This window comes from Nerophis ophidion, linkage group LG25 (genome assembly GCF_033978795.1).
Source record: "Nerophis ophidion isolate RoL-2023_Sa linkage group LG25, RoL_Noph_v1.0, whole genome shotgun sequence".
Classification (NCBI taxonomy): domain Eukaryota; kingdom Metazoa; phylum Chordata; class Actinopteri; order Syngnathiformes; family Syngnathidae; genus Nerophis; species Nerophis ophidion.
Window position 1 is genome coordinate 39,827,020 of NC_084635.1, and position 25,711 is coordinate 39,852,730.

General features: G+C 39.8%; 1 protein-coding gene across 2 annotated transcripts in view; it reads right to left on the bottom strand.

Annotated features, from left to right (window-relative positions):
- fn1b (fibronectin 1b) overlaps positions 1–25,711 on the bottom strand; it is a 111,114-nt gene that overhangs the window by 71,962 nt on the left and 13,441 nt on the right. For both annotated transcript variants that reach the window (XM_061887195.1, XM_061887194.1), the window contains exons 9-20: positions 23,301–23,477; positions 22,073–22,228; positions 18,808–18,936; positions 18,596–18,739; positions 14,894–15,015; positions 14,649–14,817; positions 13,743–13,919; positions 13,536–13,664; positions 13,344–13,433; positions 11,030–11,224; positions 6,487–6,765; positions 6,160–6,423 (exon numbers count right to left, since the gene is read on the bottom strand). In XM_061887195.1, the coding sequence (XP_061743179.1) occupies positions 6,160–6,423; positions 6,487–6,765; positions 11,030–11,224; positions 13,344–13,433; positions 13,536–13,664; positions 13,743–13,919; positions 14,649–14,817; positions 14,894–15,015; positions 18,596–18,739; positions 18,808–18,936; positions 22,073–22,228; positions 23,301–23,477 (2,031 nt within the window). The remainder of the gene's footprint in view (positions 1–6,159; positions 6,424–6,486; positions 6,766–11,029; positions 11,225–13,343; positions 13,434–13,535; positions 13,665–13,742; positions 13,920–14,648; positions 14,818–14,893; positions 15,016–18,595; positions 18,740–18,807; positions 18,937–22,072; positions 22,229–23,300; positions 23,478–25,711) is intronic.

Sequence of the window (25,711 nt, forward strand, 5' to 3'; positions counted from 1 at the left end):
CCCCCCTGTGAAATTTTTTTTTAATTCAAGTACCCCCTAATCAGAGCAAAGCATTTTTGGTTGAAAAAAAAAAGAGATAAAGAAGTAAAATACAGCACTATGTCATCAGTTTCTGATTTATTAAATTGTAAAACAGTGCAAAATATTGCTCATTTGCAGTGGTCTTTCTTGAACTATTTGGAAAAAAAGATGTAAAAATAACTAAAAACTTGTTGAAAAATAAACTAGTGACTCAATTACAAATTAAAGCTGCAAGCAGCGATGGACAGGACCGCTTTGGCTGCTGCCCTTCGCGACCCAAGCCCGGATAAGCGGTAGAAGATAGATGGATGGATTATTACAAAGAGAAAAAGTTGTATACACATGTGTTATACATCAGTCTCATAGTAATAACAGTTGTAAAGTGGCTTGGGCATTTTACAAGGACGCCTTGGTGCCGCCTTTTGAGACTCTAATGCAGGGGTCGGGAACCTTTCTGGCTGAGAGAGCCATGAAAGCCAAATATTTCAAAATGTATTTCCGTGAGAGCCATATCGTATTTTTTAACACTCAATACAACTAAAAGCATGCATTTTTAAGTAGGAACAACATTTTTAGAGTATAAAAAGTATTTTATTCTTTTTCATAACATTGCTATTCTGAAGCTAACCAATAATAAATAAAATGTCATCTCTGTTGATCATGTTTTTGTTTGGCCATGTGCTGTTTGGGTTTTGGACTCTTTAAGTTCCTGTTTTTTCCACTCCCTTGTCTTGTTTCCTTGTTTACTCATTTTGTCCACCTGTCTTTGGTGGACAAAATGCCCGCTCACCTGCTTCCCGAGCACTAATCAGAGGCAGTATTTAAGCTTGTCTTTGCCAGTCAGTCGCCCTGGCGTCAATGTGATCTTTTCTTGCTCTGTGCTGACTTGTTTCATGCCTTGCCATAGTTTCGTGCTTCATGCCATGCCAAGTAAGTTTTGTTTGATTTATGTTTATAGTCTGTTTATGCGTTAGCTTTCTTCCTTAGCCCAAATTGTGCCTCCGCTGTGAGCGATTTTTGTTTGTATCTTTTTTTAGTTTAAATTAAGTCATGTTTTTACCTAAATGCCATGTCCCGAGTAGTCCGTCTGCCTTCCTGGGAGAATGACCCTGCAGCAAGCTGCGACCCCCCCCATCGTGACATAAAATACTTCTTACCATTAATGCGACTTCTTGAACAGGTGCAGTAGGAAACGGATGGATGGATTTAAATGCATGAGAATGTTTTATATTGTGAACGTTATTTTTAGCACTGTGAATTCCAGTGGAATTATTCATAATTATCGTGTTAAGCAATGTCAGCTAAGATTTATCTGAGAGCCAGATGCAGTCATCAAAAGAGCCACATCTGGCTCTAGAGCCACAATGCTCTAATGCATTGTGAAAGGAATGCAGTTGTTGTATTGAAGTGGGAATAGCAAACTTCCTGTTGATTTTAGTTGGGGCGGTCTGTGGATGAAATATAGGTCTAACTGAGACTTACATAGTGGTTTTTGTTTCATGTTTCTCAACATTCCTACTGGAAGTTAGAGACAGTTTTGTCTGTCTTTTCTTCCCAGGGGGCGCTAGAGCGCAATTTTGAGTTTTGGGGTTTGATTTTTTGATTTGATTGCAATTTTGGCCAGTCCTGATGTGTGTGTCAAATTTGGTGAGTTTTGAAGCATGTTAAGGAGGTCAAATTACAGCTCAAAGAGGCGGCGGTATAATAATGATAATAAAGAAAAAATAATAAAACCTTAGAAATTCAATAGGGTCCTCTGTCCCAAAGGGACATCAGTTCCTAATAAATATTTCTACACATAAAAGTAATCATCAACTTAAAGTGCCCTCTTTGGAGATCGTAATAGAGATCCATCAACTTCATTCTAAACATTTCTTCACAAAAAAATAAATCTTTAACATCAATATTTATGGAACATGTCCACAAAAAATCTAGCTGTCAACATGGAATATTGCATTGTTGTATTTCTTTTCACAGTTTATGAACTTACATTCATATTTTGTTGAAGTATTATTCAATAAATATTTTTATAAAGGATTTTTGAATTGTTGCTATTTTTAGAATATTAAAAAAAAAAATCTTACGTACCCCTTGGCATACCTTCAAGTACCCTCAGGGGTACAAGTACCCCCATTTTAGAACCACTGGTGTACTGTATCCAAGATGAAATACATCTCTAAACTGGACTTTAAGACAAAATGACTGCGATCATACAAAGTATGTTTTCATGGAGGATAGCTATTGCTGCTTCAGATTCAAATACAGAAAGGTAAAATACACTCACAATACTTGATTTATTTTGTTCAAAGCAAATGGGACCAAAAAGTATTTAATAACAACTTTATCAAATACATTCTGGAACCATTTATCACATGATAATATCACTATGATAACATTTTTATGAAAGCGAATAACTCCCTTTTTTTCCCCTGTAACTCTAATGTGCAAACTACATCAACAATGACTACAGCTGCACATATGAATTTAAGTTAAAAAAAAAAAAAAGAAGAAACAAAAGTATGCATGCCTCAGCTGGTATATAGTTCATCACATATCACTGATTACAATCATAGTATAAAAAAACAGCACTTTAATACACTTCATTTTTTTCTAAAGCCTATTCTACATATTTATTGCCTAAAATTGTTTATTTATGTCTCACAGTGTGATGACAATAAATATATTCATTCAGTTAATCTTGATGCTATGTCTACCGCGACCATCAAGTTGACCCACTTTTTGTGAGCAACAACTTTTTGATGACAACTCCTGCCTCATCAACAGCACATCTGCACCATCGACAGCACATCTGCACCATCAACAGCACGTCTGCACCATCAACAGCACATCTGCACCATCAACAGCACATCTGCACCACCAATAGCACATCTGCACCATCAACAGCACATCTGCACCACCAATAGCACATCTGCACCATCAACAGCACATCTGCACCATCAATAACACATCTGCACCATCAACAGCACATCTGCACCATCAACAGCACATCTGCACCATCAACAGCACATCTGCACCATCAACAGCACATCTGCACCATCAACAGTACATCTGCACCATCAATAGCACATCTGCACGTCTGCACCATCAATAGCACGTCTGCACCTTCAATAGCACATCTGCACCATCAATAGCACATCTGCACCATCACCAGCACATCTGCACCATCACCAGCACATCTGCACCATCAACAGCACATCTGCACCATCAACAGCACATCTGCACCATCAACAGCACATCTGCACCATCAACAGCACATCTGCACCATCAACAGCACATCTGCACCATCAACAGCACATCTGCACCATCACCAGCACATCTGCACAAGGTAGCAGCAGGACTTAGTGCTAACAAGACTGCTATCAGCTAACGGCCATAGCGGCGACTGTCAAGTTGACCAAGTTTTGGCAGAACATGGAAGCCCAGTTGTTACTTAGAGGAATTAGCCAGGATGCGGAGGCATATTTCCAGGTAGTGGTGGTGTTGTAGTGGCCGGGTGACAACCACAGCCATGATGCTAGCTAAAGACCAGATTATGTGAAGGAGACTATACTGTCCAGACCAGGGGTCACCAACCTTTTTGAAACCAAGAACTACTTCTTGGGTACTGATTAATACGAAGGGCTACCAGTTTGATACACACTTAAATAAATTGCCAGAAATAGCCAAATTGCTCAATTTACCTTTAACTCTATGTTATTATTAACAATTAATGATATTTATCGTCTAGTCCTTCACTCTCACTTTCCTCATCCACGAATCTTTCATCCTCGCTCAAATTAATGTGGACATCGTCGCTTTCTCGGTCCGTATCGCTCTCGCTTGCATGCACACGCTAGTAGTCGTATTACTTGGTACCTTACACATGCTAAAGTTAGCATGCTAGCTTTTTTGATTAATTTTGCATGCACACGCTAATAGTCATATTACTTGGTACCTACCACATGCTAAAGTTAGCATGCTAGCTTTTTTGATTAATTTTGCATGCATAGGCTAATAGTCATGTTACTTAGTACCTAACACTTGCTAAAGTTAGCATGCTAGCTTTTTTTAAATTAATTTTGCAGGCACACGTTAATAGTCATGTGTACGCCTCATTTTGATACAAATTGGAGCCTAAACCATGCTAAAGTTAGTATGCTAGTTTTTTATTTTTTATTTTGCATGCGTACGCCTCATTTTCATACAACTTGGAACCTAAACCATGCTAAAGTTAGCATGATAGCTTTTTTTAATTAATTTAGCATGTGTAGGCCTCATTTTCATATGACTTGGAACCTAAATATTGCTAATTGTTAGCATGCTAGCTTTTTTGATTAATTTTGCATGCACACGCTAATAGTCATATTACTTGGTATCCAACACATGCTAAAGTTAGTATGCTAGCTTTTTTTTAGTAATTTTGCATGTGTACGCCTCATTTTCATATAACTTGGAACCTAAACTATGCTAATTGTTAGCATGCTAGCTTTTTTGATTAATTTTACATGCACACGCTAATAGTCATATTACTTGGTAACCTAACACATGCTAAAGTTAGCATGCTAGCTTTTTTTTAATTAATTTTGCATGTGTACGCCTCATATTCATATAACCTGAAACCTAAACTATGCTAATTGTTAGCATGCTAGCTTTTTGGATTAATTTTGCATGCACACGCTAATAGTCATATTACTTGGTACCTAACACATGCTAAAGTTAGCATGCTAGCTGTTTTGATTAATTTTGCATGTGTACGCCTCATTTACATATAACGTGGAACCTAAACCATGCTAACTGTTAGCATGCTAGCTTTTTTTTAATTAATTTTGCACCCGTATGTCTCATAATCCAATCCATTTTATTTTTGTATAGCACATTTGAAAAACAAAAATGTTTCCAAAATGCTGCGCAACAACATTAAAAACAATATTCAAATATTATCTTTAGCTTTTTGCAGATGATGTGGTCCTGATGGCTTCATCTGACCGGGATCTTCAGCTCTCACTGGATCGGTTCGCAGCCGAGTGTGAAGCGACCGGAATGAGAATCAGCACCTCCAAGTCCGAGTCCATGGTTCTCGCCCGGAAAAGGGTGGAATGCCATCTCCGGGTTGGGGAGGAGACCCTGCCCCAAGTGGAGGAGTTCAAGTACCTAGGAGTCTTGTTCACGAGTGAGGGAAGAGTGGATCGTGAGATGGACAGGCGGATCGGTGCAGCGTCTTCAGTAATGCGGACGTTGTACCGATCCGTTGTGGTGAAGAAGGAGCTGAGCCGGAAGGCAAAGCTCTCAATTTACCGGTCGATCTACGTTCCCATCCTCACCTATGGTCATGAGCTTTGGGTCATGACCGAAAGGATAAGATCACGGGTACAAGCGGCCCAAATGAGTTTCCTCCGCCGTGTGGCGGGTCTCTCCCTTAGAGATAGGGTGAGAAGCTCTGTCATCCGGGAGGAACTCAATGTAAAGCCGCTGCTCCTTCACATCGAGAGGAGCCAGATGAGGTGGTTCGGGCATCTGGTCAGGATGCCACCCGAACGCCTCCCTAGGGAGGTGTTTAGGGCACGTCCAACCGGTAGGAGGCCACGGGGAAGACCCAGGACACGTTGGGAAGACTATGTCTCCCGGCTGGCCTGGGAACGCCTCGGGACCCCCCGGGAAGAGCTAGACGAAGTGGCTGGGGAGAGGGAAGTCTGGGTTTCCCTGCTTAGGCTGCTGCCCCCGCGACCCGACCTCGGATAAGCGGAAGATGATGGATGGATCTTTAGCTCCACCAATGACTGAATAAAAACAAAAAATAAATAAATATAAAACCAATATAAAAATAAATATGATTAAAATCGATTTTAAAGAGTATAACCAAAAAAGAAAAATCTAAATTTAAAAACACAGAGTGTTTTTAAATGTAATAGTGCCTTATTTTGTGCTTTTTGGTGTTGTGCTTTAGTTTTTGTCTTGCGCTGTTATTTTGGTGGCCATTCCTGATTTGTTGGTCTTTTCCTTTGAGGGCTATGCTTTGTTTTATCAATCAAGACTATTTAGGTTGTTTTTAATCCTTCTTTGTGGGGACACTGTGGACGGTGTGCTCATGTTGTGGACTCCAGCCTGGGAAAGCGTGCAGGTGTGCTCCCTGCCACTGACCTGTGGTGAAGTACGTGGTGACGGCCTCACTCAGCACATTGTCCAGCTCAGAGTGCAGGACGGCGGTATAATCGGTTTCAGGACGCAGGTTCCTCAGAGGGTACTCGGTGACGCCGCCCGGAATTCTCTTCTCCACGGGGTTGGCGCCCTGCACGCTCAAGAAGAGGCGATAGCCCGACACCTGCGCGTGAGGAGCCTCCCACGTGACCAGAGCGCTGTCCGGCCCGATGTCGGTGAACTGCACGTTGGTGGGAGCGTCCGGTTCTGAAAGGAGAAGGGTAAAGGTCAACATTTGGCGTGCATCATGTGACCGGCGAGGGCACTCACTGGTGGACATCTGCCCCACCAGCGGCTCGCTCTCCACGCCGCCGTTGACGGCGTAGACGTAGAAGCGGTACAGAGTGCCGGGCTGCAGGTGGGTGATGTCGGCGAAGGCGTTGGCCGACACGGGCAGCTGGAGGGGGCGGATCTCCGTGCCGTCCGGACCCAGGGGGGAGAAGGTGACCCGGTAGCCCGTCACCTCGCTGGGGGGGCCGTTCCAGGTGATGGTGATCTTCACGTCGGTCACCTCGTAGAACTGCAGGTCTGTGGGCGACGACACTTCCTCTGCAGCAAAAAACACAAGCAATGATGGAGGGACGAATTAAACACTTCATTATAGGACTGGCCGATATTTGGAATATACTGGATATATCGCGGGTTTGTCTGTGTGCGATATAGAAGATGACTATATGGTGATATTGGAGTATACCTTCTCACGCAATTGCTTTTAGCTGCTGGCATTACACTACAGCAGGGGTGTCCAAACTTTTTCCACAGAGGGCCGCACACGGAAAAATGTAAGCATGCGGGGGCCATTTTGATATTTTTCATTTTCAAACCATAACAAAATATGTGGATTTTTTTTTTAATCCTTAGAGCTCCTGGGGAGCATTGAGGGTCTCAGTCACTAAAATGTTAAAAATAAGTCAAATTATTATTATTTTTTTTAATTTAATGCTTACAGTAAATCTCTATATCAACTTCAGGTGGATATAAAGTAAAACAAATAAAGTTTTATGCCTTTTCTGTCAAAGACAACTTTGTTTTTTATAGTAAAACTGAAATATGCAGTATTTAGATGGATAGATAGATGGATGGATGGATGGATGGATGGATGGATAGATGGATAGATAGATGGATAGTACTTGATTGATTCCTTCAGGAGAGTTCCTTTATTTAGCAATTAAAGCCCCCAAAGATCAATAATGCAGGACACCATTGATTTTAATTATTTAGTATTTTTGAGTAATCACAGTGAAAAGTTAAATAAAATCCTACTAAATATATTTGAGAACCAAAAGGTTCCCAACTCATAAAGTGATGCATTTTTATAATTTTTTTTTTACTTTTAACACTTAAATTTCAAGATCAACTTCCGATATATCTGTCGATTTTAAGTTTGAACTATTATTTTGTTTGTTTTATGCTCTTTGGTCAAAACTTTGATGTCAAAACATGCAATATTTTTTCCACATAAAAATTTTTAAAGTGATAATTTTTAAGTAATAATTCATTAAAACAGATTTTTTTGTCCCTTTTTTTTTTTTTGAGCAATGGAAAAAAAAGAAAATGAAGACAAAAGGAACAAAAAAACTGCCTGCATGGCAGCTTTGTGTCAACATTGCTACTTTTTCTCATTAGATTTCAACTCATTCCATTTTTTGTTAAAGTTTTTTTTTATTTTTGCAATACTATCAATTTTGCAATTTTTGCAGAATTTGTGGCGGGCCGGTAAACGATTAGCTGCGGGCCACACTTTGGACACCCCTGCACTACAGGCTCTTCTTGCCCTATCTTGTCTCTCCTTGTCACAGAAACATAAAACAAGCGCACCTTCTTGCATATGACACACAGTGTCGCGCGTGCAACGTCACATACGTATACGCCCACGCCGAGCAGAGAGGTAGCAGCATAGGTAACATTAGCTGTGATGCTAATGCAGTGTGATGCAAGGGGTGTAATACGAGAGAGAGAAGGTGCAAATGTGGTAACAGATGCAGGAAAAATAATTAATTCCCAAGAATTAACCGCAGAGGGTCCATTGTCTGGCGATGGTTTGACATCAAGTGGAAAGATGTCGAACAGACAACAGTAATATGTCAAGTATGCGGCAAAAGTGTTGCTACAAAAAGTAGCATTTTTGTTATTAAATAGAGATTTTTTATGCGTCTGCATTTGGATTCAAATTTTTTTTGAGGCCAAGTGAGGTGCTGTCAGGGGAGGCAAGTGTTGCAGTGCCTCACCTGCCACCAGGTGGCTTAACCATGAGATGTTCCAAAACAAATAAAATAAAATAAGTTTTAATATTTCTCTTTTGGTTTATGCTTTCTATGTGATATTGGTGTGGTTTCTCTATATTTTGATCACTTTCATGGTCAAAATCGCGGAAATTCCTTGTTTCCTGATCAAAACAATGCAGCAGACGAGAAGTGAGGCAGACACAGGCGATGCCTCCACAGCTACACTCAGTGTGTGCGTGCGAGGGGGCGCATGTTTATTACCACGTGGAAAAGGCAGGTCATGAGGCGGCAAGTACCTGTGCCTCAAGGAAGGGGGCGATATATTGTCAACTTGCAGTTCAATACCTCAGCAGTACTCTGACTGGCCACACTGGGAGAAGTGGGGGCGCTCAAGCTAGCAGACACAGGTCTCTCCAGCAGAAGCCAGTCTTTTTTCTTTTATTTTTTTTAAACTGTATTTATAACAAACATGGCATTTTTATTAGAGTAAGCTAGCGTTTGTGGTGCAAAAATATTGTTTAATTTCTTGGAATGAAATTGAATGAAATGAATGTGTCTGCCAATATGGAGGATTATATACTGTATCCAAGATGAAATACTTCTCTAAACTGGACTTTAAGACAAAATGAAAGTGATCATACAAAGTATGTTTTCATGGAGGACAGCTATTGCTGCTTCAGATTCAAATACAGAAAGGTAAAATAAACTCACAATACTTGATTTATTTTGTTCAAAGCAAATGGGACCAAAAAGTATTTAATAACAACTTTATCAAATACTTTCTGGACCCGTTTATCATATGATAATATCATTATGATAACGTTTTTATGAAAGCAAAATAACTCCCTTTTTTTCCTGTAACTCTATGTAACATATGAATTTAAGTAAAAAAAAAAAAAAGAAGAAAAGGTATGTATGCCTCACCTGGTGTTTAGTTCACGCACGTCACTGGATTGTGGGCATGAAGTTTTTTAACAAATCCTACATAAAATGTTGTCATTGTGTAATAGTGGCAGATTAAGGCCTTCTCCTTAGGTATTTTAGGCCATATCTACACTAAGTTCATGATTACCGTATTTCCTTGAATTGCCGCCGGGTATATAGTATGCACCTGCCTAGAATTACTGCCGGGTCAAACTCCTTTCGCAAAATAATTAGCGCATGCTTAGCATTACGGCCGGCTCAGGATTAACGCCGGGTCAAACTCATTTCGCAAAATATTATTTTTATTAGCGCATGTCTAGAATTTCCGCCGGGTCAAACTCGTGACGTCACGAGTGACACTTCACCTGTCATAATTTTCAAAATGGAGGAGGCTGATTTCAATCATTTGAAATCGCATAAAGGGAAGAAGATTAAGAGCTATTCAGTAGGATTTAAGGTCCAAGCTATTGAATATGCTGAAAAGAACAGTAAGCAGCCATGTTTTATTAATATACCGTAGCTGCGTGTGTCAAATATGAGTCATTGAATAACTCCCGCCTCCTGGTGGTAGAGGGCGCTAGTGATCCTTCTTGCGACTACTCGGCTGCAGAAGAAGTGACAACAAGGAGCAAGAGTGAGCAGCGATCCTTTATTTTTTTCCTCTCGCTTGCACTTTTAACATGGAGGATTACATATCTAAAATAAAACCGTTTTCTAAAGTGGACTTTTCATCGAAGCAGGAGGTAATAAAGGAAGATCTCCATCGAGACAGAGAGACTTTTAAAACTGAAGAAAGATAAGGAAGACTTCTATAAACAAGTTATCGATGCTTTTGATCAGAAGGAGCTGCGCCTGGACTTCATTTACAAGTAAGACCATAATAACGTTTTTTTATTAAATGTGCTTTTCATGATGGTATCCTTACATCACACTCAAATTTTTAAGCGCAAATTTACCGCATGCCTTTGGTAAGCGCCGGAGAGAGAAGAGGTTCTAAATTAATTAGCGCCCTGGCGGCAATTCAAGGAAATACGGTATTTTCGAAAAAAAAAAAAGAAGTTTTTCGGTGTGAACATGAAATATTTTGTCTTTGCAGTCTATTCAATTGAATATAAGTTGAAAGGGATTTGCAAATTATTGTATTCTCTTTTTATTTACCATTTACACAACGTGATAAGGGCTTAGTACTTCAGCGTGTGGAGTCCCAGTGAGACACATTTACTGACCGTGTTAAAAATGAATCACACTCAGGGGATCTTCAACACATTAATTGCTGCCATAAATCCTAGGCGAAAGTTTATATTTATTGTCAGCTTGTGGAAAACATGCCTTTTAGACATGCTGTTCCAGATTACACAGATAAGAGAAGTGATGTTGTAAAAGTGAACTCTTCACGTCTGCATCTGGTTTTAATTGTGAAAGCATAATAAATATTTGAGTCCTAACATTCAGGCTAAGTAGACGCTAATCTGACAGCAGACATGATAAGGACTGTTCATGTTGTGTGTGCACATTCTTTCTCCTAATCCGTGTGTGTGTGTGTGTGTGTGTGTGTGTGTGTGTGTGTGTGTGTGTGTGTGTGTCCAAGACCACCGAGAAAGAGACGGGGGGTCAAGTCGGGGCCGTGACGTGCAATCAGGACTGAGACCAAGTGGTTCCTTTACCTGGTTGAGCGGATCCAGCTGTGCTGACCTGGAAAAAAGCCGGCTCGCTCTCCTGGTTCTCCTCCACGGCGAAGATGCTGATGTTGTACAGGACGCCGGGGTAAAGGTCAACCAGGGTCACCGAGGTCTCCGAGTCGGGCAGGCTGAGCTCCGTGCTGCTGCCCTCCAGAGAAGGTGCGTACACCACACGGTAACCTGGGCACACACAAACACGCTCAAACACCACACTGACTACTTTCTTTCTTTTTAAATTCACAATCCTTATGTGAGACGAAAACACACGTTTTTATTTTTCATCCATTCTAAAAATCGTAAATAAACTTCAGCAAAAGTCAGCTAACAATGGAGTCAATCAAAATCAATCTAAAAGCCTCCATCAAGGTTTTATATACATGATGTAAGTATATATGTAGTATCTAGTAACATTCATAATAACATGTAATACATACATATTTTGATCATTTTAATTTACAGACGCATCACAACGCTCACTTTCCCTTCAACAACAACAAGACTACTAATCATGGCAGACTTGATGAGAGACAACAAAGACTACTTTAGGACAAATTATGATCCAGAAAACCTCTATTTTTGAGCCTGAATACAAGGAGAGTGATTTACAAGTTTTAGAAGCTGCGTACTAAACAGATGCAGCTTTAGTCAAACACTAAGAATCATGTAGCAGTATCGCTAAGTGCTAAACAAGATATACAACCAAAATAAAACTATCACTTAATGCACAATGTCTGCTCTCACTGGGATAAAGACTGATGGGATGTTTATATCTTCCCCTTTACATCAACAATTCATCATCATCCTCACAAAGGGTTTAAAACATTTTTTTTTCTAGGTCGGAATATCTCGGTTGGTAAAGTGGCCGTGCCAGCAAATTAAGGGTTTCAGGTTCGATCCCCGCTTCCGCCATCCTAGTCACTGCCGTTGTGTCCTTGGGCAAGACACTTCACCCACCTGCTCCCAGTGCCACCCACACTGTTTTAAATGTAACTTAGATATTGGGTTTCGCTATGTAAAGCGCTTTGAGTCACTAGAGAAAAAGCGCTATATAAATATAATTCACTTCACTTCACATGTGTTTCTGGCCATCTCTGGGTCTAAGTTGGATGTCAAAGTTGACCAACTTGTGGGTTTATGTCCACAATCTTCTACTATCCAAGTGAGAAGCAGGATTTATCATCTAGAAATAACTTTCACCAACTCAGAGGCCATGCAGCAGCTCAATATGTCAATATTACAATAAGCTAGTTAGCTTTCGGTGATCACGGCAGATCTGAAAATAGTTTGTCTTCATGTAAATGAAGCATTGTTGGCACTTCTTGGATGTTTTTAGAGGACTTTATGGAGGCCATAGTGTACTCCTTTAAGCTGCATTGTCAGCCACCTCCTACTTGCCTTATTTTACGACTTAGAATGCATAAAAAATGAAAAACGTATCCCTTTAACAATTATAAATCGTTCACAATTTTTGTTGGCACAACTAGGTAGGCATGTGTTAATAATCAATCAATCAACTAATTGAACAATCAAGGAAAAAGACCACGGTAAATTGCCGGGAATACAACGGCTTCAAACCGGATGGGTAATACGAGCCCATCAACGAATGACCAAGCGAGGATGACAAGTTTGTTGGAAAGCAAAAACAACAGCTAGAACACAAATCACCTCCAACTGAGGGAAAACATGCACCTAAATAAAAATTCAACATCTTGAAGTGCATTTTTTTTTCTAGAAGCCATTATGTTCGTAAATGGAGATCCCGCTGCATAAAATAAATAGAAGCAGAAGGTGTTCACTGTCAGAACAATTGCATCTAAGTTATCACAAAACCTTCTGTTCCCATGAGTTCCCGGCGAGGAGACAAAAGCGGTCTTTGATCTAATCAAGCAAAAGGCTTGTCAAACTCCACTGTGTACGATGGGAAGCGACATGAAGGTGTCGGTTTCTTTGATCTATTGTGATCCACAAGAAGATCTTGTCTTGACCTGAGCTCTACAAAGCGGAGAGGAAGCAGGACCTGACGCAAGCTCCAGGCATCTTATCTTTGAACTGTTTTGTAACCGAGTGCAACAGCATTTTACGACCCATCGCCCCTTAGAATCAGCTCCTTCTGTGTAATCAGGGAAAGTCCAAATAAAAGAGGAGGCGTGCAAGCATATCGTCAGAGCGTGGTGGAAGAATGTACAAGAGTACAGCCCAGACGTTTCTCCTCATGAACCAAATTGAATCCTGTCTCTGTTTCATTCCTTGCTTCTTGTTTGTTTAATAGATGTCATCGGGGTTTGAACCTGACACTCACCAGTGATAGGAGCTTCAGGTCTGGACCATCTGATGCGGATTGACGTCTCTCCCACGTCGTCAATGGTGTGCTGAGCAGGAGTGTCAGGAGCTAAGAAAACATGAGTTCACATAGGATGTACTCAAGTGTTCATCAAGATTTTATGATTTGGTGAACAGTGTTCCAAAGTCTGAAGAGGTAATTGTCCTGTACCTGTAGTCTGTGATGTGGACAGGATGAGGGTGGCGTCGCCGTCGTCTGGCAGCTCGTAGACGTTAACGTTGTACCTGCGCCCTGGCAGGAGGTCGCCGATGGTGACGGAAGTGGAAGTCCGAGGAACATCTGCGACAGGAAGTTGGAGAATAAACACATCTGCGTTTGGCGAAGGATTTGTCGGAAGGACTCATTTTTTGTTTTTACCCAGAACTTTCCGCTTCGCGCCCTCCTCGCTGAGCTCGTACTCCACCCTGAAGCCGGAGATGGTGGACGAGGCCGAGGTCCAGGACACCACGAAACTGTTGGAGGTGATTTCTGTCACCGACTCGGAGGTGTCCACCAGAGGAGGAAGTTGGGTGGTCTCTCCCTCGGATGTCTCCACTGCAACATGAAGTATTGTTTGAAGTAAAAGTGAAGTACCCCTGCTACATATTCTAGTACACGGATGTCCAAAGTGGACTAGAATAAGAAACTTTGGGATACCGTTTTTCCTTGAATTGCCGCCGGGGCGCTCATTAATTTAAAACCTCTTCTCACTCCGGCGTTTACCAAAGGCATGCGGTAAGGGCAAGCATGCGCTAATTAATTTAAAACCTCTTCTTACTCCGGCGCTTACCAAAGGCATGCGGTAAATTTAGGGCTGGCTTATAAATTTGAGTGTGATGTAAGGATACCATCATTAAAAGCACATTTATATTATTCACATGTGAATAATGCTGTATAAAAGACTATGTTATTCACATGTGAATAGTGCTGTATAATAGACTTTATTTATGTTATTCACATGTGAATAGTGCTGTATAATAGACTTTATTTATGTTATTCACATGTGAATAATGCTGTATAATAGACTATATTTATATTATTCACATGTAAAAAACACCTAAGTGTTGATTGTTAATTGTGAGCGAACTGTGGTGCTGAATTTATTCCAAGGATCAATAAAGTACCTTCTATTCTATTCTATTGTATCAACACGGTCCTGATCCTTCAACTTGTATGAAGGTGGTCCTGATCCTTCAACTTGTATGAAGGTGGTCCTGATCCTTCAATTTGTATGAAGGCGGTGCCGCGGTGAAGAGTTTGCATGCTCCTGTCAGGATGACTCACATGAACCTTGGTTGGTGGTGAAATCGAAGCGCGTGACCTCCCGTTGTCCGTACTGCAAGATGCTGATCAGCTGACCCTCGTAGGTGACGCCAGGACGCAGACCACTGATGGTGTAGGAGTTGAGGTGTCCGGGAACCACCGCCTCCCTCCAGGGACCGCGGGAATTTTTCTAGCAACGGCGAGAAGAGGAAGATGAGGAGTTTGACAGCAAGCTTTGATGACAACATTCTGCTCTCAGGACTCACAACTTTCCATTTGAGGATGTACTGCGTGATGTGCACCGAGGAGGGGGGGTCCCACTGGATGGGGTGGGAGTCTGGCTGCTTGCCCGCCTCCGTGATGATGACCTGGACCGGCCGGTGGGCGCCTGGAGGGGCAAAGAAAGTCTGAGGGCGCGACATTGACATGCTGGTGTTAGCTGTGTGGGTGAAGATGTCTTCTGGGAGGACAAACAATGTCTGACATCACACCCCGGTACCAGGCCCACACCCACAAGGACCTGGACAAACATTTGGCCAGGGACTGGCGCTCTAGAAAGTAGACACGGACCTACTTTCAGGGCCGATACGGATACCGATTATTAATAGTCAAAGAAGGCAGATAAGCGATAAGTTGTTGAATCATGAATATTATATGTCAGTAAACATCTGGATTGAAGTTGTTTTTGAACATTATTTTTTTAGGAAAGGTGGGACCAGTAGTGACATAATGTTTGATGTTGTGTTTTATTGATCATCAAAAGACATCAAACACCTTTATTAAGTGTGAGAAATGAAGATGGATTTAGCATCAGAATTAGTTTGATTTGATATTTATTTCATTACACCGTGGCAATATCTGGGAGAGACAACACCAATATGACTTCAACGAGGAGGAGAAGGGCTGTTATTTATGAGTAGTTGTTTTTTACAGAGCTGATACTGATACCAATTATTAATAGTTAAAGAGGCAGATAAGCGATAAGTTATTTAAAGATGAATATTATGTCAGTAAACATCTGGACAAGGCTTTAAGTTGTTTTTGAACATTATTTTTTAGGAAAGGTGGGACCAGTAGTGACATATTGTTTGATGTCGTGTTTAATTGATCATCAAAAGACATCAAACACCTTGATTAGGTGTGAGAAATAAAGATGGATTTAGCATCAGAATCAGTTACATCTGGTATTTATTTTATTACGCCGTGGCAATATCTGGGAGAGACAACATCAATGTGACTTCAACGAGGAGGAGGAGAAGGGCTGTGATTTAGGAGTAGTTGTTTTTTTCCAGGGCTGATACTGATACCGATTATCATTTGCAGTAAAAGTTATTTAAACTTGAATATTATATGTCAGTAAACATCTGGACAAGTGTTTTTTTAGCATTATGTTTTAGTAAAAGTGAGTCCAGTAGTGACATCCTGTTTGATGTTGTGTTTAAATTATCATCAAACACCTTTATTAAGTGTGTCTAAGAGGAACATCAACATTTTATTTCTAAATATAGAAATATATGGGTCAAAATAGGACATTTCTCTTCATCTACCACCTACTCAGTGGCCTAGTGGTTAGAGTGTCCGCCCTGAGATCGGTAGGTTGTGAGTTCAAACCCCGCCCGAGTCATACCAAGGACTATAAAAATAGGAGCCATTACCTCCCTGCTTGGCACTCAGCATCAAGGGTTGGAATTTGGGGTTAAATCACCATAAATGATTCCCGGGCGTGGCACCGCTGCTGCTCACTGCTCCCCTCACCTCCCAGGGGGTGATCAAGGGTGATGGGTCAAATGCAGAGAATAATTTCGCAACATCTAGTATGTGTGTGACAATTATTGGTACTTTAACTTCATCTTTTAATCACAATAACTCAGATTTAGGGCTATATAAGTAAACATTGATTGATTGATTGATCTACTCCATTTTATACACTTTTACAAATGTAGGTCTGGATCCGATACCAAGTAGTTACAGGATCATACATTGGTCATATTCAAAGTCCTCATGTGTCCAGGGATGTATTTACTGACCGTAATATGAACTTTAAAAAAGGAAAAAAGAGTTTGCGACGATAAAAATCATAGAAGTATCGACTAGATACGCTCTTGTACTTGGTATCATTACAGTGGATGTCAGGTGTAGATCCACCCATGGCGTTTGTTTACATTGAAGGGGGTTAACTTGTAGTTAGCGGTGAGCTATTGTATCCTTCTACGGTGTGCAGTGAAGCCTGTTTAACTAGTCCTCGTCCTCCAGTGAGACAGCTACTTCTAACAAATTTACTTTAGTTGTCGCCATGGAGACCAGGACTAGTGATTTAGAAGTAGCTAAAACACTGTGGATGGATGTTAGCTTCTAGTTAGCTAGCCATGTCTTAAAGCAGCTCTTCCTGAGGGTGTTTCAGTGTTATAACTTCACCTTTATCTTTACTTTTTACACCAAAATACATCCATTCTCACTTTTCTGTCTACACGCTGTGTCTGCTTGTAAGTACTTGGTGTGTGTGCGCTGCCCATCATGCTCCTCTGCTCGTAAGACCAGCAATGTCATGACATGACGGCACGCTCATTAAAAAAAAGGGGTAACCGGTACTTTTATAACAGAGTATAGTACCGTTTTTGATTCATGAGTACGGCGACACTATACTAGTACCGCTATACCGTACAACCCTCTTGATGGCCAGTCCTCGAGTAGCTGCCTTCACTGGTGGTGTTCCAACACACTCTAGTCCAGGGGTCACCAACCTTTTCGAAACCAAGAGCTACTTCTTGGGTACTGATTAATGCGAAGGGCTACCAGTTTGATACACACTTAAATAAATTGCTAGAAATAGCCAATTTGCTCTATTTACCTTTAATAAATAAATCTGTATATATATATAAAAACATGGGTATTTCTATCCGTCATTCCGTTGGACATTTTTTTTCCTTTTACAGAAGGTTTTGTGTCGAGAATAAATGATGAAAAAAACATTTAATTGAACTGTTTAAAAGAGGAGAAAACACGAAAAAAATGAAAATAAAATCTTGAAACATAGTTTATCTTCAATTTCAACTCTTTAAAATTCAACCAAAAAAAAGAAGAGAAAAACTAGCTAATTCGAATCTTTTTTTTTTTAATTAAAAAAAGAATTTATGGAACATCATTAGTAATTTTTCCTGTTTAAGATTAATTTGATAATTTTTATGAAATGTTTTAAATAGGTTAAAATTCAATCTACATTTTGTTAGAATATATAACAAATTGGACAAAGCTATATTTCTAACAAAGACAAATCATTATTTCTTCTAGATTTTCCAGAACAAAATTTTTAAAAGAAATTCAAAAGACTTTGAAATGAGATTTAAATTTGATTCTAAAGATTTTTTATATTTGCCAGAATAATTTTTTTGAATTGTATTCATAATAAGTTTGAATACATATTTCACAAATATTCTTTGTCGAAAAAACAGAAGCTAAAATGAAGAATTAAATTAAAATGTATTTATTATTCTTCACAATAAAATTGAAATTGATTTAAATTGTCAGGAAAGAAGAGGAAGGAATTTAAAAGGTATATGTGTTTAAAAATCCTAAAATCATTCTTAAGCTTGTATATTTTCTCTAAAATTGTATTTCTGAAAGTTTTAAGTAGCAAAGTAAAAAAATAAATGAATTTATTTAAACAAGTGAAGACCAAGTCTTTAAAATATTTTCTTGGATTTTCAAATTCTATTTGAGTTTTGTCTCTTTTAGAATTAAAAATGTCAAGCAAAGCAAGACCAGCTTGCTAGTAAATAAATACAATTTAAAAAATAGAGGCAGCTCACTGGTAAGTGCTGCTATTTGAGCTATTTTTAGAACAGGGCAGCGGGCGACTCATCTGGTCCTTACGGGTGACCTGGTGCCCGCGGGCACAGCCTTGGTGACCCGTGCTCTAGAACCAGGTAAGCCAGAAGCAGGAAGTCTTCCTAGAGCTGAAAGTGACCCACCTTGGTGAGTCTGCTGGGGATCACATCTCATTTCTCCGATCCCGTTGCCATAGCAATAACAGCGGTACTGGATGCCGTGAATAATTTTGTCCCAGGTCTCTCCGATCTGGTAGTAGGCTCTGGTCTGAGGCTCCTGACACTGATCTGTTGAAGAAGACCGGAACATGACGGAACAAGTGGGCGGCGGTTGTCATTCGGAGCCAAGAACGTACCGATGGCGTCACACTTCCAGCGTCCACGTCCCTGTCCGTAGCAGGTGCAGTTCATCATGTAGCCTTCATCGTGGGTCTTGGAGAACTGCTGGTTGACCTCGTAGGTCAGACTGTCCACAATGCACTGGTCTGGACACGCACAGGCAGGTTAGCTTCAAACGCCTAGCTTATGCTCGCTAGGGCTGCACGGCTAGTCCACATCTAGTCACGGTTTCAATTGGTGCCATAAAGCAGTGCTTTTCAAACTATTTTGAGCCTAAGCTCTTATTTTGTGTTGGAAAAAATGCGGAGGCACACCACCAGCAGAAATCATTAAAAAAGGAAACTCAGTTGTCGTTCTCACAATTGTTGGCTATGACTTTAAAGCATAGCCAAGCGTGCCTCAATATACCATATTTTTGGGATTATAGGTCGCAGTTTTTTTCATAGTTTGGCCCTGGGTGCCACTTATACTCAGGAGCGACTTATGTGTGAATTAACACATTACCGTAAAATATCAAATATTATTTAGCTCATTAACGTAAGAGACTAGACCAGGGGTGTCAAACTCATTTTAGATGGGGGGCCCACATGGAGAAAAATCTACTCCCAAGTGGGCCAGACTGGTAAAATCACGGCACGATAACTTAAAAATAAAGACAACCTCTGATTGTTTTCTTTGTTTAAAAATAGAAGAAGCACATTCTGAAAATGTATAAATCATAATGTTGTTGGGGTTTTTTTTTTTACACTTAAATGTTGCGGTTAATAGTATTCTATCTTTATTTGTCGTTATTTATACTTCCTGAATAAATGATGTGATAATGTTCATCAGTCAACTCATTGGTGTTACTTTTCAATCTGTCAAGATAAAAAAATAGTATCAAAATCAAATTACAGGATGTCATTTATGTAGCTTGAAAATTTTCCTCGACTGGTGCACTGACGTGTTGTTTTTTTTTTTGTTTTTTTTTACATATGTAGCATAATCTACAAAGAAACAAATAATTATTATTGCAAGATCTAGTGGACACATATAGAACAGCAGTTTCTTTCATTAAAAAATTTCCGCTCATTTTTATACTTAGCAAAATCTTCCCGAGGGCCGGATAAAACCTGTTCGCGGGCCTTACGTTTGACACCCCTGGACTAGACATATAGGATTTCATGGGATTTATGGATTAGGAGTGAGAGATAGTTTGGTAAAGGTATAGCATGTTCTATATGTTATAGTTATTTGAATGACTCTTACCATAATATGTTAGGTTAACACAGCAGTTGGTTATTTATGCCTCATATAACCTACACTTATTCAGCCTGTTCTTCACTATTCTTTATTTATTTTAAATTGCCTTTCAAATGTCTATTCTTGGTGTCGGGTTTTATCAAATACATTTAGCCCAAAAATGTGACTTATACTCCAGTGCGACGTATATATGTTTTTTTCCTTCTTTATTATGCAGGTGCAACTTATACTCCAAAAAATACGGTAGCTCTTGTAGACTTATTTGGAGTTTATTGCTGTTTTCCTGTGTGTAGTGTTTTAGTTCTTGTCTCGCGCTTCTAATTTGGGTTTTTTTCCTCTTTTTCGGGGGTATTTTCCTGCAGCAGTTTCATGGATAGATAGATAGTACTTTATTGATTCCTTCAGGAGAGTTCCTTCAGGAAAATTAAAATTAATTCATGTCTTCCTTTGAGCGATATTTCCCGCATCTACTTGGTTTTAGCAATCAAGAATATTTCAGTTGTTTTTATCCTTCTTTGTGTGGACATTGTTGATCGTCATGTCATGTTCGAATGTACATTGTGGACGCCGTCTCCGCTCCACAGTAAGTCTTTGCTGTTGTCCAGCATTCTGTCTTTGTTTACTTAGTAGCCAGTTCAGTTTTAGTTTCGTTCTGCATAGCCTTCTCTAAGCTTCAATGCCTTTTCTTAGAGGCACTCACCTTTTGTTTATTTTTATTTTAAGCATTAAACACATTTTTACCTGCACACTGCTTCCCGCTGTTTCCGACATCTACAAAGCAGTTAGCTACCTGTTGCCATCTGCTGATATGGAAGTGTATTACACGGTTACTCTGCACCGACACTCAACAACAACAACACATCTTTTGCAGACTATAATTACAGGTTTGCAAGAAATACTTTTAACCCAAATAGGTGAAATTAGATCATCTGGCAACGGCGCGGCACAGTGGTTGAAAAACACTGCCATAAAGAATCGCACGAATATGACAGACATGTTGAGTGACAGACATGTTGGCCAATCAGAATTGCTGATTCTGAGCGCGTTTATTTGAAAGTAGAATTGACCGAACGCAGTGAGCCCTCTTTTCAGTAATACAAACACAGGAAGAGCGGACAGACATGGGTAGCCTCAGAGCCACAAAGTGACAAAAATTAAGAGGAAAAAAACATGATTACCAGGCCAAATGTCCCATTGTGGGAACAATTCAGCCTCAAACTGGATGGGCAATATGAGCCCATCAACACAGACAAACGAGCCGGAATGCTGTGACAGTTGCAAGAGGATGAGGTTTTTCCACCGGCATTTGAGCGACAGACACATTGGTCAATCAGAACTGCCGATTCTGCACGCGTTTAGTGAACAGTGGAATTGACTGAACCCAGTGAGCCCTCTTTTCAATCTCGGTTTCTGTGGGCGGCGTTGAACCACAGAAAGTGCGGACAAACACTGCTAGCCTCACAGCCACAAAGATTAACTGGAAAAAAATATGATTACCAAGCCAAATGTCCGCTTGTGGGAACAGTTCAGCCTCCAACTGGATGGGCAATATGAGCCCATCAACACGGAGAAATGAGCCGGAATGCCGTGACAACCGACCTACTTTTTCCAAATGCACTTTAAGATGCTCAATATTTATTTAAGTTCAACTTTTGCTTGCAGAAATGAGTCAGTTTTGTAATTTTAACTGAGTTTCAGTTTCCGAACAAAAGTAAACAATTGTACAATAAGTTTTTATTATTTTAAACGGTAACTCGCATTGTTATTACACTATAAACACCTATTTCATCAGTTTACCAACATGATGTCAGAGTCTGTCCGCATAAAACCAAATATTTTGAAAGTAAATTATTGCCCTGAGACAAGAATATGTTAACGGTCTAAAAGTAACATGTCTTCTCACTCAATATGTCCGCAGTTTAATGCATTTTTAAGTGTAGAATTTAAGAAAAAATGCAATTTTGGAGAGAATAATTGCTATTGTTTTTTTTCCTCAAAATAGTGCAGCCCTAGATTGTGTGGTCATATCTTTTCCCCGACCTCGCAGCTGTGAGTGAGCGATGCAGTTCCACTCGCCACGGCCGTTGCCCAGGCACGTGCACTCCATCATGTGACCCATGACATCATGGCGCTTGTCCCACTTGTCTCCCACGCGGTGCATGACGCCGTCGTTGGTGGTGCACACCTCCTCCTGAGCTGCCAACACACAAACACAACTCCATCTTCCTCTGGTATTTAATTGTCTCTGTTTGCTGCGTCCAAACCACTTTGGTGGACTCTGTGTCCTCACACCACCTCCACATCAGTCCTTGTCTACTGGTGGCCATCCCCCCAGTCAGATAAAACATTCATGTTACTGTTCTTAACGATGGTATTAGGACAGGGGTCACCAACCTTTTTGAAAGCAAGAGCTACTTCTTGGGTACTGATTAATGCGAAGGGCTACCAGTTTGATAGACACTTAAATAAATTGCCAGAAATAGCCAATTTGCTTAATTTACCTTTAACTCTATGTTATTATTAATAATTAAGGATATTTATCTTTGTGGAAACACTGATCATCTTTATGATTTCTCACAATAAATATATATTTTTGATGACATGTTTTAAATAGGTTGAAATCCAATCTGCACTTTGTTAGAATATATAACAAATTGGACCAAGCTATATTTCTAATAAGGACAAATCATTATTTATTCTAGATTTTCCAGAACCAAAATTTTAAAAGAAATTCAAAAGACTTTGAAATAAGATTTAAATTTGATTCTACAGACTTTCTAGATTTGCCAGAATATTTTTTTTGAATTTTAATCATTAGAAGTTTGAAGAAATATTTCACAAATATTCTTCTTTGAAAAAACAGAAGCTAAAATGAAGAATTAAATTAAAATGTATGTGTTGGCCCTGCGATGAGGTGGCGACTTGTCCAGGGTGTACCCCGCCTTCCGCCCGATTGTAGCTGAGATAGGCGCCAGCGCCCCCCGCCACCCCAAAAAAGGGAATAAGCGGTAGAAAATGGATGGATGATATTATTCTTTACAATAAAAAAAATACATTTACTTGAACATTGATTTAAATTGTCAAGAAAGAAGAGGAAGGGATTTAAAAAGGTAAAAAGGGATATGTGTTTAAAAATGCTAAAATCAGTTTTAAGGTTGTATTTTTTCTCTAAAATTGTCTTTCTGAAAGTTATATGAAGCAAAGTAAATAAATGAATTTATTTATTGCTGACTGACTAAATAGAATGTTGCCTCACACGGTCACTCACCAGCCATGGGGCAGAATCCAAAGTGTTGGTCGACGTCATAGTTGTAGGTGGTGCCGCACCACCTCATGCTGTCACGGCGGCCGTCAGACGTGCAGTCGGTGTAGTTGCGGCCGCTGTACAGGTAAGGGAAGTGGCAAAGGGCGCCAAAGGAGTTTCCTCCTCGTGTGGCCACGATGGCTGGTCATGTGGAGGAAACACAATCATTAGAACAATTATTATTTATACCATACCACAGTGTTTTCCAACCTTTTTTGAGCCGAGGCACATTTTTTGCGTTTAAAAAATGCGGAGGCACACCACCAGCAGAAATCATTAAAAAACTAAACTCAGTTGACAGTAAAAAGCCATTGTCGCAATTGTTGGATATGACTTCAAAGCATAACCAAGCATGCATGACTATAGCTCTTGTCTCAAAGTAGGTGTACTGTCACCACCTGTCACATCACACCCTGACTTATTTGGAGTTGTTTGCTGTTTTCCTGTGTGTAGTGTTTTACTTATTGTCTTGCGCTCCTATTTTGGGGGCTTTTTCTCTTTTTTTGGTATTTTCCTGTAGCAGTTTCATGTCTTCCTTTGAGCGATATTTACTGCATCTACTTTGTTTTAGCAATCAAGACTATTTCAGTTGTTTTTATCCTTCTTTGTGGGGACATTGTTGATTGTCACGTCATGTTCGGCTGTACATTGTCTTTGCTCCGCAGTAAGTTTTTGCTGTTTTTGCTTACCATGATTTGATTAACGTGGACCCCGACTTAAACAAGTTGAAAAACTTATTCGGATGTTACCATTTAGTGGTCAATTGTACCGAATATGTACTGAACTGTGCAATCTACTAATAAAAGTATCAATCAATCAATCAATCAATCAATCAATCAATGTCGTCCAGCATTCTGTTTTTGTTTACTTTGTAGCCAGTTCAGTTTTAGTTTTGTTCTGCCTTTTCTTAAGGGCACTCGCCTTTCGTTTATTTTTGGTTTAAGCATTAGACACCTTTTTACCTGCACACTGCCTCCCGCTGTTTCCGACATCTACAATGCAAATAGCTACCGGCTGCCACCTACTGATATGGAAGAGTATAACATGGTCACTCTGCCGAGCTCTAGACAGCACCGACCACTCAACAACAACACATCATTTGCAGACTATAATTACTGGTTTGCAAAAAATATTTTTTACCCAAATAGGTGAAATTAGATCATTTCCCACGGCACACAGACTGTATCTCACGGCACACTAGTGTGCCGCGGCACAGTGGTTGAAAAACACTGCCATACCATACCATACCAATTTCAATTATAAAGCCCTTTAAAAACAATCACAAAGGAATGTATACCACAAACAAGTAAACACTCAAAAAGCAGCGAAAGGATGGTGAGAATTAGATATTTTAAGTGTTCTTTTTCAATTCATAGTCACATTTAAAGCAGCAAGTATTTTCCCATGTAGTGCGTCTTCTCATGACTTACTTGCTTTTATCTTATGTCGGCTAGTATCTTTTTTTTGTCTTAAGGACTCCTGTTTGTCGGCTCACAGAAATGTTTTGGCCAGTTCCTTATCTGTTTTGAAGAAGCAGCAGTGCTCCTTTCAGGGCGAAAGGGGCTGTTTTCACTCTACATAAGCGGACTCATTTTGTTTGGATTTAGACCTCGCTTGCTGATCCAATGGTTGCATTGTATGACATATATGTCATTTTGGATGACATATATGTCATCCAAAAGAACTTGGGAGTGACCAAGCTTGAGAGGAAGACTGGTCGCGCACAACAGGACAGACTAAAATATATCATTTAAAACAAAGATAAAATACATAAATATGCACATAAACAGTGCAGATAAAAATTATCTGAAGAGCAATTTGTTAGATAAAAGGCAGTTAAAAACGTAAAAACAGTTTAGATTTGCATTTACTTACGTATTTTTATATATTTTTAAAAGCAGGGTGCCACCAAAAGGTCTAAGTATTTACATTCCACTGCACTGATGCCAGAATTGGCCTGCCACATCGTTTTACATGCCCCTCTAAAATACTAAATGTATTTCATCTTTCCATTTTGACATAAACATATGCAAGTACTACATGCAATCGCATATTTATGAAACTTTTATATCATCTAATAATGTTACAAAGTTGTCATCATCCATTCAAACCATTATTGTTTTGTTACAATAGAAATACACTTATGATTTCCAAGCCCGTTATCGATCAAATTGTGTACTGTAAAAATGACAATAGATTTTACAGCAAAGAACTGTAAAAGGATAAAAAGAGTCTCGCTGTTTTTTTACGGTGAAAATACTGCCAGATTTTTAGATATCACAACGTGCTACTTTAAATGGACAAAACAGTACCATTATTTTGTAACAATTGAGCTGCCACTTTTTGACTGAAAAACAAAACAAAACTGTGGTACT